The 15,127-nt window shown below is 39.6% G+C and overlaps 1 protein-coding gene across 13 annotated transcripts in view; it reads left to right on the top strand.

Moving 5' to 3' along the window:
* The window catches only part of CADPS (calcium dependent secretion activator), a 571,423-nt gene that overhangs the window by 502,317 nt on the left and 53,979 nt on the right, over positions 1–15,127 (top strand). For 12 of the 13 annotated variants that reach the window (XM_060202988.1, XM_060202982.1, XM_060202989.1 and 9 more), the window contains 2 exons: positions 3,449–3,481; positions 12,670–12,777. In XM_060202988.1, coding sequence (XP_060058971.1) covers positions 3,449–3,481; positions 12,670–12,777 — 141 coding nt within the window. The remainder of the gene's footprint in view (positions 1–3,448; positions 3,482–12,669; positions 12,778–15,127) is intronic. The other variant, XM_060202985.1, reaches the window with a different exon arrangement.

Consider the following 15,127-nt stretch of genomic DNA (forward strand, 5'->3'; position numbering starts at 1 on the left):
GAACTGTGTGTTGGTGGTGAATGGTGAGTGGGTGTGTTTAAAGGTTGATCATTTCAGCTGTAGCAAAACTCTTAGCGACTGCCAAGCACTACCTCCACAGAGCAAAAGAGGCAATTTCTAGCTGAGAATTATTTTGGCAGCACCTACTCTGACCACTAATGTCTGAATTCTTTGTACTTTTCTGCCCTTGGTAAGGAGATTAGGAGTTCCAAGGGCAAATTTGGGGCTCAGAAAACACACATCTGAGTCCTGGCTTCTCTGCTGTCTAGTTGAAAATATGATCAAAGCATAATCTACATAAATTCAAATGGAGTTATTCTCAATTATAAATAGGTATAGATAATAACCCCATTTTGCACAATGGCTCAAAGAAGATATAGCACTTGGAAGTGTATGGCAAAATGAGAACTACTGTGTAAATAGTAGCCACTATTACAAATCATCTTCTAGCCCAAACTAAGTTCTAGAAAAATAAATGGTAAGGAAATATTCAGAGTTGGGAATTATTGTGTAGAAATGCTAATCATGCAAATCTAGAAAGCTTTCCTCAAACCCCTTCAGTGGCCCAGGGTGATTTCCTTCACTCACCAGCCATTGCAGCCAGTCAGCTTTGTGTGGGACCATGGTTCCTTTCCGAGTGATTTGCAGTAGCTTCTCTCTTTTGTCCCTTCCTCTGCTTATTCCCAGCCATCCTGAAGCCAGAACCACTCACTAGGTTCCTCTTCTTTCCTTCATTCCTTCCTCCCTCCTTCCCTCCCTCCCTCCCTTCCTTCCTTCCTTCCTTCCTCCCTTCCTTCCTTCCTTTTTTCTACACCTTTCTGAGTGCCCTTTCTAAACCAGGTACAAAATGAGTCATTAGGAAGACAGCCACGAGCAAGACATGACATTGCACAGAAATTACTGAACTGCAATTGAGACACATTGCACAGAAATTACTGAATTGCAACTAAGAAAGAGGGTAGGGGTCCAAGAGAATCTGTGATTATAAGATCCAGGAATCATTTTGGGTATTGGCAACAATTCCAGAAGATAGGTTATATTGCTTTCCTGATAATGAACTAATCTATGTGTGTTCAACCTCTTAAAGTTTACAAAGCACTTTCTTAAGTGTTGGTTCTATTTATTTGTTGTTGTTGTCATTTGGTCAGGCTGTCCTCCCTGCGAAGTACACAGTATTATCACCCTATTCTAGAAATCTATAAACAAAAATTAAACATCTTAAAATGATTATTCTAGGCTCGACTAGTTCTGTCACTTACAGAGCTTCTGATTCTAGATCCTGGGTTCTTTCTACTTTACCCTACTGGGTCTTTAGTTCCTTTCTTGCCCCGGCCTGCGGGGTTATCTAGGAAATCTAGGGTAGGGGGCGAGAGAATGGAGGGGACAAGAGACACGAAGAACGAGAGCAAGACAGGTTTCTGATCAAGCTCTGAAAATTTTATTTTACAGCCGCATTTTAAGCACACACCATGAGGAAGTTCTGCTAAGATAGTGGGGGGAGGGAGGTGGGTGAGCAACTTTCCAAACAGTTAGGTGGTAATCGCAGTTACAATGATCAGAATGTCCGTTCACCGGTTATGTGAGAGACTTAGCTAAGGTTTTGGCTCCCGGCACTTTCTCTTGGGAGCTAGTATCCTGAAAAAGGAAATCACTTTGAGAAAAGAGCAATAGAGAAGAATGTTCCCATGAATGATTCCCTGAGAGACCTTTGGATAAATGTTGTGACTAAAGGTATTGGGCCCAATCAGATGGTAAGAAGCTTACCTGTGTGTGAAAAGATAATCTAACTGCTTTTTGAGCTTTGTAGACTTTGTAATTTCCAGTAAAATTCAAATCTTGTCTGATCCCAAATGCAGTCTGTGCCTAGAACATGTGTGACCTGAGTCCAAATAAAACACATGGACTATCAGACATACTCCCTTTGGTTTTGTTCCTCACACCCAGCTGTCCATGAACTTTTCCTAGCACCCAGATTTGCTTATGAAATGATCGTTTTAGCTGCCATTTGTCACTTGCACACTCTGCCCAGGACTCTGATTGTGCATTCACTTTCCTGTCAGCCCACTGAAATAAGGATCTATTTGCTCCGTTTTGCAGATAAAGAAAGCAGCTAAGGCTTAGAGAGCAGAAGTAACTTACTCAAGGCCACTTAGCTTGCACATCTTAGAGCCAGGATTTGTCCCCAAGTTTGACTCCAAATCCCATACTTGCAGACACTGTAGTAGTTTTCCACACTCCCTCAAACCTGAAAACAAAACTCATATTCCCTGCCTATACTTCCCGTCTGGTTGTGTTAACATGTAAAACTGGGAATGGCAAAAGCAGCCTTGGGATGCTTTTTTAAAAAAAACATATTTTTAAGATTGTTATCACAGGAGAGAAAGAGAGAATCAGAGTATCACTCTGGCACACGTGATGACAAGAATTGAACTGTGAACCCCATGCTTTTAAGTCCAAAACTTTAGCCACTGTAAGACTGTTTAACCCTTTTATTTTTACCAAAGCTTTGTTCAGCTCTGATCTGGGCAGAGGAGGGTGTTTTGAACCTGAACCTTGGAGCCTCAGGCACAAATTCTTTTGCATAATTACTATGCAATCTCTCCAGCCTTAGGGCAGTTTTTAAAAGTCCATATCCTCCCAGATCTACCCCAAAACACCCATCTCCCTCTGTATTAAAAATTCCTACCCAGGTGGTCCAGGAGGTGGTACAGTGGATAAAACTTCGAACTCACAAGCATGAGGTCCTGAGTTCAATTCCTGGCAGCACATGTACCAGGGTGATGCCTGGTTCTTTCTCTCTCCTCCTATGTTTCTCATTAATAAATAAATAAAATCTGTTTTTTTAAAAAAATGCCCACCCACCACACCTCTTCCACTTGAGGGAAAACTTGGGTTCAGACAGGACACCCCACAGCTAAATTACAGAGAGCCCTGAAGTATGAGACTGTAGCCTTAATTTCTTTTCTTTTTTTCCTTTTCTTCTTTACCAGAGCACTAGTCAGCTCTGGTTTATGATGGTGCAGGAGATTGAACCTGGGACCAGGAAGTCTCAGTCTTTTCTTTCATAACCATCATGCTAACTTCCCTGCCCTTAATTGCTTTTCAAGACCAGTGAGCACTCCCCCAACTAATCAGTTGGGGTTTAACTAGAGTCGCCAGTTCTGCCATTCTTTTGTAACAAAAGAGAGGAAAATGTAAATCTTCTACAATAGTTACAGAATGTGAAAAATCAATTAAAAATGTGTCTCCTCTCTCTGTCTCTCCCTAGCAATGGCTTTGGTTTGGGAAGAAAATAGCAGACAGATTTTATTTTTCAGTACCTTTCTGTGTTTCCTGGTCAGCACCATGTGCCAGCATATTGTTTTAACTCTGATGATAATACAGCATTGAGCTGTGAACAATCAAACATAAACACCAGCCTCACTCCCCTCTCTTCTTTCCTCCTCAGGTGAAGGCAGCTTCCAAATACGTGGATGTACCTGTGAGTATTTGAACACTGTTTTAGTAGGTTTTTTTTTTCTTCCTTCATGAGAATTTTGATGGTGTTATTTTCATTAATTATTGCTAAATTGAATATTCTTGAACTGAATCGCTGCAAAGCTGGCAGCCAAGAATAGTTTGTGAGATAAATTTTGTCAAATGCAAAAAAGTGTATGGTTTCTTTCATCAGTAAAAAAGAGATCTATCACTTCTTGGCCTTTTGGCTAAGATCAAATGTAGGAAAAAGAGATATTTTTGAGGGTAACTACAGTTCACTTCCACCTTCATTTTCATTGATAGACTTTATTCTATTGCCGTAGTGCTCACCTCCCCTCTTCTTCACACCGTGGGAGTATAATCATGAGCTAAATATTTTCACAAGGGTTCCAGTATTTTTTTAAAATAAATAAATAAATAAATTCTGAATTTGTTCATTTTAGGGTCAATTCTGCAATTGTTTTAAGGGAACCTTACAAAACTGCCTATAATTAGTGCAGACCTCATTAATGAAGAGAGCTCTCAAAGTTCACAGATAAAGCACTTAAAGTTGCCCAAAATTTACATTTAAATTGAGATTAAGTACTACACATGAATGCTAGAGTGTGGGATTACCTGTGATAAATCAGGATACATTTACAGACAGACTTTGCCCTGTCTATTAGCAAAATAAAATTGAAGAGATTTAAATATGTTCCAATAAAGGAGAAAAGAAAATGATTCTGCTTCTCCATTTCTAACAAAAGAAGTGTGAGTCTATTATAAAATATTAAATTTAGAGAGCTTATCTCAACAGCCACCAAGGGTCTTATACTGAACATTTCTCATTCAGAACGTGGTTAAGTACCCTCCTTGTTCAAATACTTATTTGTTAAAATTTGTTTTTTTCTAAAAGGATTTATATTAACATTTAAATTCATTTCCCCAGGAAGCTAAGTATGTAATGGTTTATTGGCTTATTTCTCAAAGGATGGCAAAATGGAAAATTGGAGTGAATTTAACATTAGCATATATTTTGTTTGTTTAATGAAAGAATGTACAATCAATAATTATGCTTTGAATTTATATAATACTTCTCATCGAGGGACCTCAGTCTCCTTCATGTAGCTGGTCCTTATAATGGAGAATAAAAAAAAAAAAACTCACATGACTGCTGCAGGGAGAAAAGTTTAGTCATTCACTTCCCAATACCCAGAGTACAAACTTTAGGTCACAAAGAGCAAGTCACTCAAATTCACCAGGACTATTTCTTGATCCTTAAACATAGAGATGATAGCATATGCTACCAGGCTCAAAGACCCAGGTTAGATCCCCAGATACTCACTTGCAGAAGGATGCTATGAAAGGAGTGAAGCAGGTGTGTAGATGTCATTCTTTCTCCCTTTCTATCTCTTCCTCCCCTCTTAGTTTCTCTCTATCCTGTCAAATAAAATAGAAGAAAGAAAAGAAGAGAGAGATAGAGGAGGGAGGAAAATGGCCTCCAGGAGCAATGGGTTTGGTAGATTCATAGTGCTGGGACCTAGCCCAGCAATAACTCTGGTAGCAATAAATAAGTAAATACATAAGTACATCATAAATAATAATACCTATAGGCACTTTGGGTTTGCTGTGCAAATTGAATGGGACACTTTGTGTGGAGCAGCATGACTGGAACTCATTAGCCATTTTCACAGTAGGAATTAGGTAGATGGTGGTTGGGGTGGGAATGGACAGGTGAGGTCTAATGCTCTTGCACAAGGTAGAAGGGGAATGAAGTCATTGACATCAGCCCTTGACTGCTGTGGTCTGCAAGTGTCTGGACCTAAGATCTGCAGAACAAAACCTATTCCCTGGAGGCCTCAAAGTAGAGGGGAGATCTCACCAGTGAGGTTTGACAAACCCAAAAATTCCTAGATAAATCTACCCAGCAATCAAAACCAGCAACTGCAGTTAGCATTCAGATGAGATTTAAAAAAAAAAAGTCAAATATCAGCAATTTCATGAAGTCCCCCCTACTTCCTGTAAACAAAGTTCAGATATTTCACAAAGATGGGAAAAATAAACAGACTCTACAGCAGCAAGAAAGGTTCCATACTATGTAGTCATTTCATGTTTATGAATGGATGTTGTTGCTATATCAGAAGTCCTGTTAGGCTATGGGGGAACAAAGATGATTTAGCAGTTTTCATTCTCTAGAGAAGCAGAAGAAAATTATACGGCATGTCATAAGATATGATACATTTGCCACTAATGGTAAATAATATAAGAACAATACAATCAACCTTATAAACTACTAGTTGTATACCAAACACTATTCTGAGTGCCTTTCATTTAATCTTACCTATAATCCCACTTTGAAGATGAGGAAATTGAAACACAAGCACTTTCTCTGTTTCTCATTAAGTATATAAACCTTTTAAAAAATAAAATTGGGGAGTGGGGCAGTAGCACAGCGGGTTAAACACACGTGGTGCAAAGCCCAAGGACCGACATAGGATCCTGGTTCGAGCCCTCGGCTCCCCACCTGCAGGGGAATCGCTTCACAGGCGGTGAAGCAGGTCTGCAGATATCTATCTGTCTCTCCCCCTCTCTGTCTTCCCCTCCTCTCTCCATTTCTCTCTGTTCTATCCAACGATGGCATCAATAACAACAACAATAATAACTACAACAATAAAATAACAAGGGCAACAAAAGGGAATAAATAAATAAATATTTTTTTAAAAAACTAAGTTCATCAAAATATATTTTGGGGGAGATCATACCATATGCACATTGTTTACATTTAGTAAATAATGATCATTTACTTCTCAAAACACCCCTGTGAGGGAAAAATAGTATCATCTCATTTTACATATGAGGAAACTGAAGCACAGGGAGGTGAACAAGCAGACCCAAGGCTATATGGTAGAGTGAATGCCAATGCTAGATAGTGGTTTGACCATACTTCTTGCCAGAGTCAAGTTGCTTTCCAACCCTGCCTTCAGTGAGGGCAGGCATATTGATAGCTTAAACTAAGTACTCGCACCATGGGAAATGGCAAGCAAACTCTACAAATCAAGATTTGCTGTTTAGTTTTATTTAATTTTGAAGAGCTGGCTTATCAGCACACCAAAGGACCATAACCTATTAGAGCTGCTGGCCTCAAACCAGGGTGTGCAGCAGTAATACTTGGCAAGGTTTGGAGTTTTTTTTTGTTGTTTTTTTTTTAACAGAGCTTTCCAACCCCCTTGTATCCAGAAATTCTGATTGAGTCATTCTGAGTAGAGCCTGGAACTCTCTTTCCAAAAAGTTATCCATGTGATTCTGATATGTAGTATACATTTTGAAGCAGTAAGCCAAATCAGTGATACTTGTTCTTTGCTACTTGCTGGAAATACCTAGAAAACTTTTTTTTCCTAGAAATCTTTTTTTTTTTTTTTTACAAAGATCAGTGCCAAGTTACAACAGCATATCTAAAGTGCAAGGTCATCAGGTTTGTTGTCTTTGCTGCTGCTGCTGTTTTGTTATTGCTGGGTTTTCATCAATCCTAGCTGACTTTTTCAAATACAGAGAGACAGGGAGAAAGGGAAAGACACCACAAGTCCAAAATGTCCTCCAGTGCTCTAATGGACTCTTGAACCTGGGTCATGGCATGTCATCAGTATTTATTTAGTTGGTTGGTTAGAGAGTTAGTTTTGCCACCAACAAGGTTATTGATTGGGCTCTGTGCCTACATGGCTTCACAATATTTAGTGGCTATTTTAAAAAATTGTTCTCTCTCTCTCTCTTTCTCTCTCTCTTTCTGATATAGGGTGAGAGATAGAAACAGAAGAATACTACTCTACCACTCATGAAGTAAAGACCAAGGACTTGATCCCTGGGTCCTCACATATGTTAACTTAGGCATCAGACTTTTTGGGTTTTTGACTTTGTTGTTGTTGTTGTTGTTGTCATCATCATTTTACCAATGGTTTGGGTTTTTTGTTTGTTTGTTTGTTTGAGTCTTTTTGCCTCCAAGATTATCTATCACTGGGGCTCTGTGCCAGCTTGGTGCCTGCCTGCACTATGAATCCACTGCTCCTGGAGGTCATTTTTTATTGAATAGAAGAGAAATTGAGAGAGATGGGGAAGATAGAGGAGAGAAAAACAGACACCTGCAGACCTGCTTCACTGCTTCACTCCCCTGCAGATGGGGAGTCCAGGTTCAAACCAGGATCCTTGCACTGGTCCTTGCACTTCAAACTATATGTGCTTAACTCAGTGCACTACGGCCTGAGTCCCTTACCGCTATTTTTTAAAGTTTCTCAGGCTCTTATTCACAGCCAGATTTAAGAGGAAAAACAAAACAAAACATCAAAGTCATCTCTCAAGTTGTTTCTAAAGCTGAAGACTCAGTTTATTTGTACTATCCTTTTTTTATTATTATTATTCTATGTAAGACATAGTAGTTCCCTTAGGGACTTGTCTCTTAATTATCCATGTTAATGAAGAGTGCTGTTACCAAGTCATTCAAAACGTTGTATAATTCCCAAAGTGTATCTTTGTCTTAGATGCTGTATCTGACCTTTCTATATACATAGCAGATTTGCATTCCTAATTAGAGCTGACATATGACACTAAAATTTTGAACTTGTTTTCCTCTAATTTTGAAATGTCCTGGTAGGAGCAAGGAACAATTAAAATATTACCTTATCTAAGTCTCAGAGTGACTCCATCAACTGTCTTTTCCACATATAAATAACATTTACTGTTTATACATGTGTTTTTTTTTTTTTGCTTTTTTTTTTGCCTCCAGGGTTATTACCAGGGCTCAATGCCTGCACCATGAATCCACTGCTCCTGGAGACCGTTTTTTCCCCTTTTGTTCCCTTGTTTTATCATTGTTGTGGTTGTTATTGTTGCTGTTAGATAAGACAGAGAGAAATCGAGAGAGAAAGGGAGACAGAGAGGGGGAGACGAAGATAGACACCTGCAGATCTGCTTCACCACTTGTGAAGCGACTACCCTACAGGTGGGGAGCTGGAGGCTTGAACCAGGATCCTTATGCCAGTCCTTGCACTTTGCGCCACGTGCACTTAACCCACTGCTCTACCGCCCGACTCCCTGTTTATAGATGTTTTTGAATCTACATCTTAGTCTGCCAGCCCTACTTAAAACATGTAACTGTGAGATATTAATACCCCCATTTTAAAACCCTTTTTTTGGTTAGAAATCTACTTAGATTGGTGTATTGCACCAAAGTAAAAGACTCTGTGGTGGGGGGTAAGGGTTATAGGTCCTGGAACATGATGGCAGAGGTGGACCTAGAGAGAATTAAATTGTTATATGGAAAACTGAGAAATGTTATGAACATATAAACTATTGTATTTTACTGTGGACTGCAAACCATTAGCCCCTCAATAAAGAATTTTTTTTTTAAATCTACTTAGAGTACATCATAACTCCTTCTCTGCCTTTCCCTCCCTCTTCACCCAGTTGAGCCTTGCTTGTGCATGAATTTACTGCTCCCAGACTGACTTGTTCATGAAGAGAGATAAAGAGAGGCTGATGGGGGGAATACCACAGCTTCTTGTGGTGCCCTTGTGGCATTCCCATGTGGTGCCAAAGTTCAAACCATGGCAAGGCAAGTACCCTACTTGGTGAGCAATTTCTCAGGTCCCCTACCTATATTTAAATATCAGGAAGTTACTTGAACTTTTTCCTAATAAATAAGGATAACCACTGTGACTATATATGTCTTTCCCCAATGGCCATATAACCTGCTCACCACCACCCTTCCCCGCTCCTCCTATAGAAATGAGACAGTCTGCTTCTTCCCTGATAGTTCAAGCTCCCAGCATCTACATGTCTGGTGCTATGTTTGGGAAACCCTCTTCCTCACTCTCAGAGCATCAGGAAAATGAGATGGTTCTTTTGTCTGTACACCTGGCTTCCTACAAGCAAGTCCCACCTTCCCCCTTCTGAGTCCACTAAAAGATGGAAAGCAGATTTGTTGACATGGAACATAAAACTGGTCCAAAAAGAAGGTGGTTGTGAGTCAGCCTGAGGACCCCATTATAAGAAAATTGTGAGGGCCAGGTAGTGGTTAAGCACACACATTGCAGAAGACAAGGTTGCAGGTTCAAGCCCTTGGTCCTCTCTCTACATGCAGGGGGAAAGCTTCACAAGTGGTGGAGCAAGGCTGCAGGTGTCTCTCTGTCTCCCTTCCTCTCTGTCTCCTTCTCCCCTCTCAATTCCTCTCTATCTCTAGTCAATAATAAATTAATTAATTAAATAAAATTTAAAAAAAGAAATAAAATTGCAGAAGCACCAAGGAGATAGCATAATGGTTATTCAAAAGACTTCTATACTGAGGGTCCAAGATCTCAGGTTCAACCCCTGCACCACCATGGCCAGAGCAAAGCAGTTCTGCAAAGGAAGGGAGCAAAGAGGGAGGGAGGGAAGGAGGGACTATACAGGCTTTCATTTAAAATGAAGGCTTTAAAAAAAGATTTCATTATTTATTTTTGATAGAGACAGAGAGAAGTTGAGAGAGCTGGGGGAGATAGGAAGAAAGGAAAAGAAACACCAACATCACTACTGCATTGTTTATGAAGCTTCCCTTCTGTAGAGAGGGACTGGAGGGGCTTGAACCCAGGTCCTTATGCATGGTGACATGCACCCTCTACCCAAGGAGGCATCACCTGGCCCCCAAGAGACATTTTTAAAATTCTGATATTAGTTTTTCTAAAATTCTGTTTTGCTTCTTGGTTCCAAAATACATTTCAAATGTAGATCAGTTTATGAAATGATGTAATATTGCTTAGGTGGTGGGATTCATGTTGGTATAACAGATTCAAACCATTCATGATGGTGGCTTACATTGATATGGAAGTTTATGACTTTTAAGGCATTTTATCATACATAATTATCCTATGATCACAGCAATCCTGAAAGGTAAGTATTATCAATCCCATTTTACAGATAGTGTAACTAAGACCCAGAGAAAGTTGCACAGTTTTTACAAGTTCCAACTCGTGGACAACTTAGTACAAATCTATGGAGTGCGACTGAAGAGCTTTAAAAAGGAGATAGAGTGGGAGTTTATTCATTCATGGATTTATTCATTCAGTAAATATTTGCTGAGCACCTGCAAGGTGGCAGGCATTATGCCATGTGCTAGGGATACAATAGAAAAGGGACCAATTAAAGCCCCTGTATTCGTGAAGCTTGTGTTTTAGTGTGAGAAGATAAGCAGCAGGCTAAATATATAGTGCAATGTCAGATATTAGAAAGTGCTATGAAGAAAAATAAAACAGTCAAAAATAGCTATTAAGTTTCTAAACTATCTGGGTGAGGTAAACTATGATTTTTTTTTTTGTTATCAGAGTGTTTAAATTTTCAGTGAAACAGCCCCCCCCCCTTGATGACAGTAAATGTAGGGAAAAGAAGATTGATGAAAATAACCAGTGTTGTAGATAACTGTTTCTAATCTTGAGGGTCACTAGTAGGAATTTGGCTTTGGATCTTAGCTTTAAGTTAGCTACATGTGCCCAGTTAAAGTCAATGTCTGCCGTAAGCATCGCCAGGGAAAATATAGAAACAATAATAATAAGTCTTGCCAGTTTTCCAAGAAGGGAATCCATACTCTTTGGTATGTGGTTACCATGAGGAAGAGAGACATGCCAGTTCAGAACCAGTAGCTATCACATCTCATTGGGAACCGCTTTTGTTTCATATCATAAAACTGCAACAATTATAGGACTTTCATGGAACCTGCTCAATTCATTTGCTGAAAATTGCTTGAAAGTGTAACAGTTGACTACCGTGGCTTTGGATTGTCCTCATTGTTTTTCAAATTAATACCTTGTCATTGTTTCAGCAGGTGTTAAGAAATGTTACTAGCATCCTAGGGGCCAAGCATTGGCCCTTTGCTTGATAATTGTTTGCTTTGTATAAGGAAAAAAAAATATACAGTCCTACTGTTTCCAAACCTTCCTCATTTTCACCCTGGAAATTACACAGAAGTGTTAACTAACTTCAATTTGCAGTGCCTGACAGTCACATCTTATAGAGAAATGATACTTTGTGATCTAAGGTAAATCACAGTAATGAAAACTAATCTTTTTTAGTTATTAACAAACATACATATCTGCTGTGGAAATTTAAGGGGTTTGTAGCAGCTCTCCTAATGACCCACATTACAGTGTTTTTAATAGGTTTCTTTTGAGATAACTTTGATTGCAGCATCTCAAGCAGTGTGCATTCTGCTTCTGTCTTTCTCCCTATTTTCTTACAATAAATTATTTCCTAATTGCTGGATTAATCCACCTTTCCGGAAAATATAATTCATTTAAAAATCAACTCCTCCCCTTGCCTTCCTCCCACCTATTTGAATCCCTGGGCTCTAAAGCTGAACAGGAAAAACAAAGATGGGTATCTCCCCCTGAAGAAACTGATTAACAAATACTCACTTGATAGTCAGGTAGCTGCCCCCCCACCAAAAAAAAAAAAAGGCACTTAAGTAAGAGAGGGTGTAAGTTGAAATATGATTTCTTAGAACTTGCTCAAATATCCTTGGGGGATGAGAAGGGGGTTGTAGGGAACGCTGTCACCTTTCTAATGACATATCAAGGACAGACAGTGGCAGACTGAGAGTATGTGGATACTCTTAAATGGAGTATTCAGAGGAAAAGTAGAGAATATTTCTGAGTTTTCTAACAAAGTTTTAACCATTAGAAACAAAATTATTGGGCTGGGTAGTAGCACACCTGGTTGAGCACACACATTACCATGTGCAAGGACCTGGGTTCAAGCCCCCAGTCACCATTTTACAGGGAGAAAGCTTCATAAGTAGTGGAGCAGTGTTGCATGTATCTCTTTCTCCTTCTCTATCTCCCCTCCCCGCTCAATTTCTATCTGTTCTGTCAAATAAATAAATATATATTTTTTAAATGGAACAAAATTATCTAGGATTTTTTTCCCTACCATAATAAAAATATTAGTGGTAAAGAAAAATATTTATAAAATCGTATAACCCCATCTCCTTCCTTAGTCAGGCTTGATTCCTGGAAAGAACAGGGGTTAAATATCATTCCCGAGCAGCCTAGGCTGGGAAGAGCAGTAATATGTACTGTGAATTGCTTCAAACTCCAGCATAGGCAATGTGAGGTGGGGCGAGAAAGATACATGGTTAATCAAGGAAGAGCTACTATCCACAAATCCCGTTTTCATGTGTCCCTGTTTCTTTTGCAGAAACCTGGAATGGACGTGGCCGATGCCTATGTAACTTTCGTCCGTCACTCTCAGGATGTCCTCCGTGATAAGGTCAATGAGGAGATGTATATAGAAAGGTTATTTGATGTAAGTAAATGCCTTCTCCTCCTTGAAGACCAAGGAGGAGACCCTCCAAAATGTGACAAAATAAGAGACAGGAGGATAAGTCACATTTTGAGAAAATGGATTGCTCCTGATTCAAACAAAATCTTTTCCTTTCTCCCACGTCAGGCTCATAACTGTTCTATGTCTGTTCTGAACCCACTCTGATGTGGTTGTGTCTCAGTCCGAATCTGTGTGATATGTAGGATGTTGCACAGCCTCTCAGCGAGCAGGCTGGTTCCTGCAGAACTTGGGAGGCAGCTTTCTCTAACTGGCAAAGACCTTTCTTGGTCATGGTTTTTCTCCTTGCAATCTGGCCTTGCTCTAGGGAGATATTATCGTCAGGGAATCTGGAGCCAGCTCCTATCTCCTGGGGGTGGTACCTTCTTGATACCAGCTGTGGCATGCAGATGTAGCGTAAATACTGTGTTGTTATCTCTTCAAAGACGATCCCATTTCTGGAAGACTGAAAAATCCTCTGTGCCCTGGGTTTTTTTTTTTTGTTGTTGTTGTTGTTGTTTTTGCAAACAGTTCTGTCAGAGTTGTTCTCAACTGAGGTGCCCCCTGCTTACCCACTCACTTAAAATTTGGGAGAAAGAAGTGTACAAAGAGCAAGTACATCAGGCTGACAGACCCAGACTAAACTTAGCAAAAATGCCAATTTCTGAGGCTTAATAATTTCCAAGCAATCTTATTTCTACTGTTGACTACATCTGCACTTCCAAAGCAGCCACTGAGACAAAATAAAATAAAATAAAATAAAATCTGCTTCTGTCTCAGATCGCCTGCCTCTTTCAGGCCCAAGCAGATGGGGTTACCTCATTTAGCCAGATATTTTCCTTTTGGGCTTCCACTAAATTTGCCATTGTAGACCGGGCCAGGGTGCACGGACACTGACGCACTTGTCTCCATGTGGCTCTGATTGTACAGCTTACTTCTGTCTTGTGAAGTGTGAGCTCCTCCTGTCCAGGTTTCCGTATTTTTAGTGCCAGCCCGAACATTAGTGTTTTGGTCTACTGTGGAATCCGTGTTTCTATATTTTTTTTTCTGTGATTGTGTTCAGCAATTTACATTGTGTGTGTGTGTGTGTGTGTGTGTGTGTGTGTGTGTGTGTGTGTGTGTGTGTGTGTGTGTGTGTGTGTGTGTGTGTGTGTTGTGTGTTTGCTCCATGGCTAAGTGAGCTCATTGTTGGCACTGCTTTAATACTCCGCAGCTTCTGACTTTTCTATGCTTTGTCTTCCAGCTCATTTGCTTTCCTTGTGTGTTGAAAGGCTTCATTCTTTTTCTTTCTTTTTTCTTTTCTTTTCTTTTTTTTTTTTTTGTTTTTGATCATCCCTTTTCCGTGCTCAGTGTCTCTTTCTCCCTGTATCACCTTTCTTCGAGAAAACCCTTCTTACTTTTTAATTCCCACCCTTCCTCTCTCTGATTAAAATGGAACTTATCTCTCATGTCAAATGTTTTATCACATTGTATCAAGTGGCATGAATTAGAATCAAATAATCTTCCTGTGTACATCTTCTAGCATGACCCACATCCACTGAGAATGCCTCATACATGCATAAAGCTCACCAGCAGGTCCTCTCCCTTCTCTGCATGTGTGCCTTTATGAAAGTTCTGAGCCTAGAATGTTTGGGGCACCACCAACCATCCAATAGGCATTGAAAACAGACAGGCAGCACTCTTTGGTCTGCCGTTAGGAGTGGGACACTCTGCCCATTTTTGCTGAATTACATTACAAACCAGAAATTTCCAAGAAGCCTGTGGATTGTTCTTTTCAATGCCTAGGTTGCCTTTTTTCCCCCCGCCTTTGATCAGTATCTTCTGATTCTCAGTTTTGTGTGACCCTTAAAAGTGTGTGTGCGTGTGTGTTTCTGTATGGGGGTGTATAAATATTCTCATATTCTTTAAATATCTTGTACTGAATTTGATATTGAATCTTCAGCTTAGCTTGTTACTTCACTGACAAATGACCCACTATTCCTTCTTTCTTCTTTCTAATTAAGAGTCTGTGGGGTAAATTTTTGTTTAAGGTAGCTTTGCTAGAGGCAAAGCTCCTCCTCAGTGGCTCTTTTCAAGGGACAGTGCAATCGAATCTATCTTATTTAAATGTAAGAGTTATCCATAGCTAGCATAGATGGCAAAAGGGGACTTGCTCATCTATTGTAGAACATAAGCAAATTCAGGCCCTCTGATTTTTTTTGTGAATTAATAATGAAAAATATTACTAAGAAGTATGCTTTTCAGAAAACAAATTATGTTGGGGTCATTCAGAAATGTGTATTTCTTATCCCTTGTTTATTTACTGTGATCAATATAATATGACAGTAATAACATC

Source organism: Erinaceus europaeus, chromosome 12 (assembly GCF_950295315.1).
Source record: "Erinaceus europaeus chromosome 12, mEriEur2.1, whole genome shotgun sequence".
NCBI lineage: Eukaryota > Metazoa > Chordata > Mammalia > Eulipotyphla > Erinaceidae > Erinaceus > Erinaceus europaeus.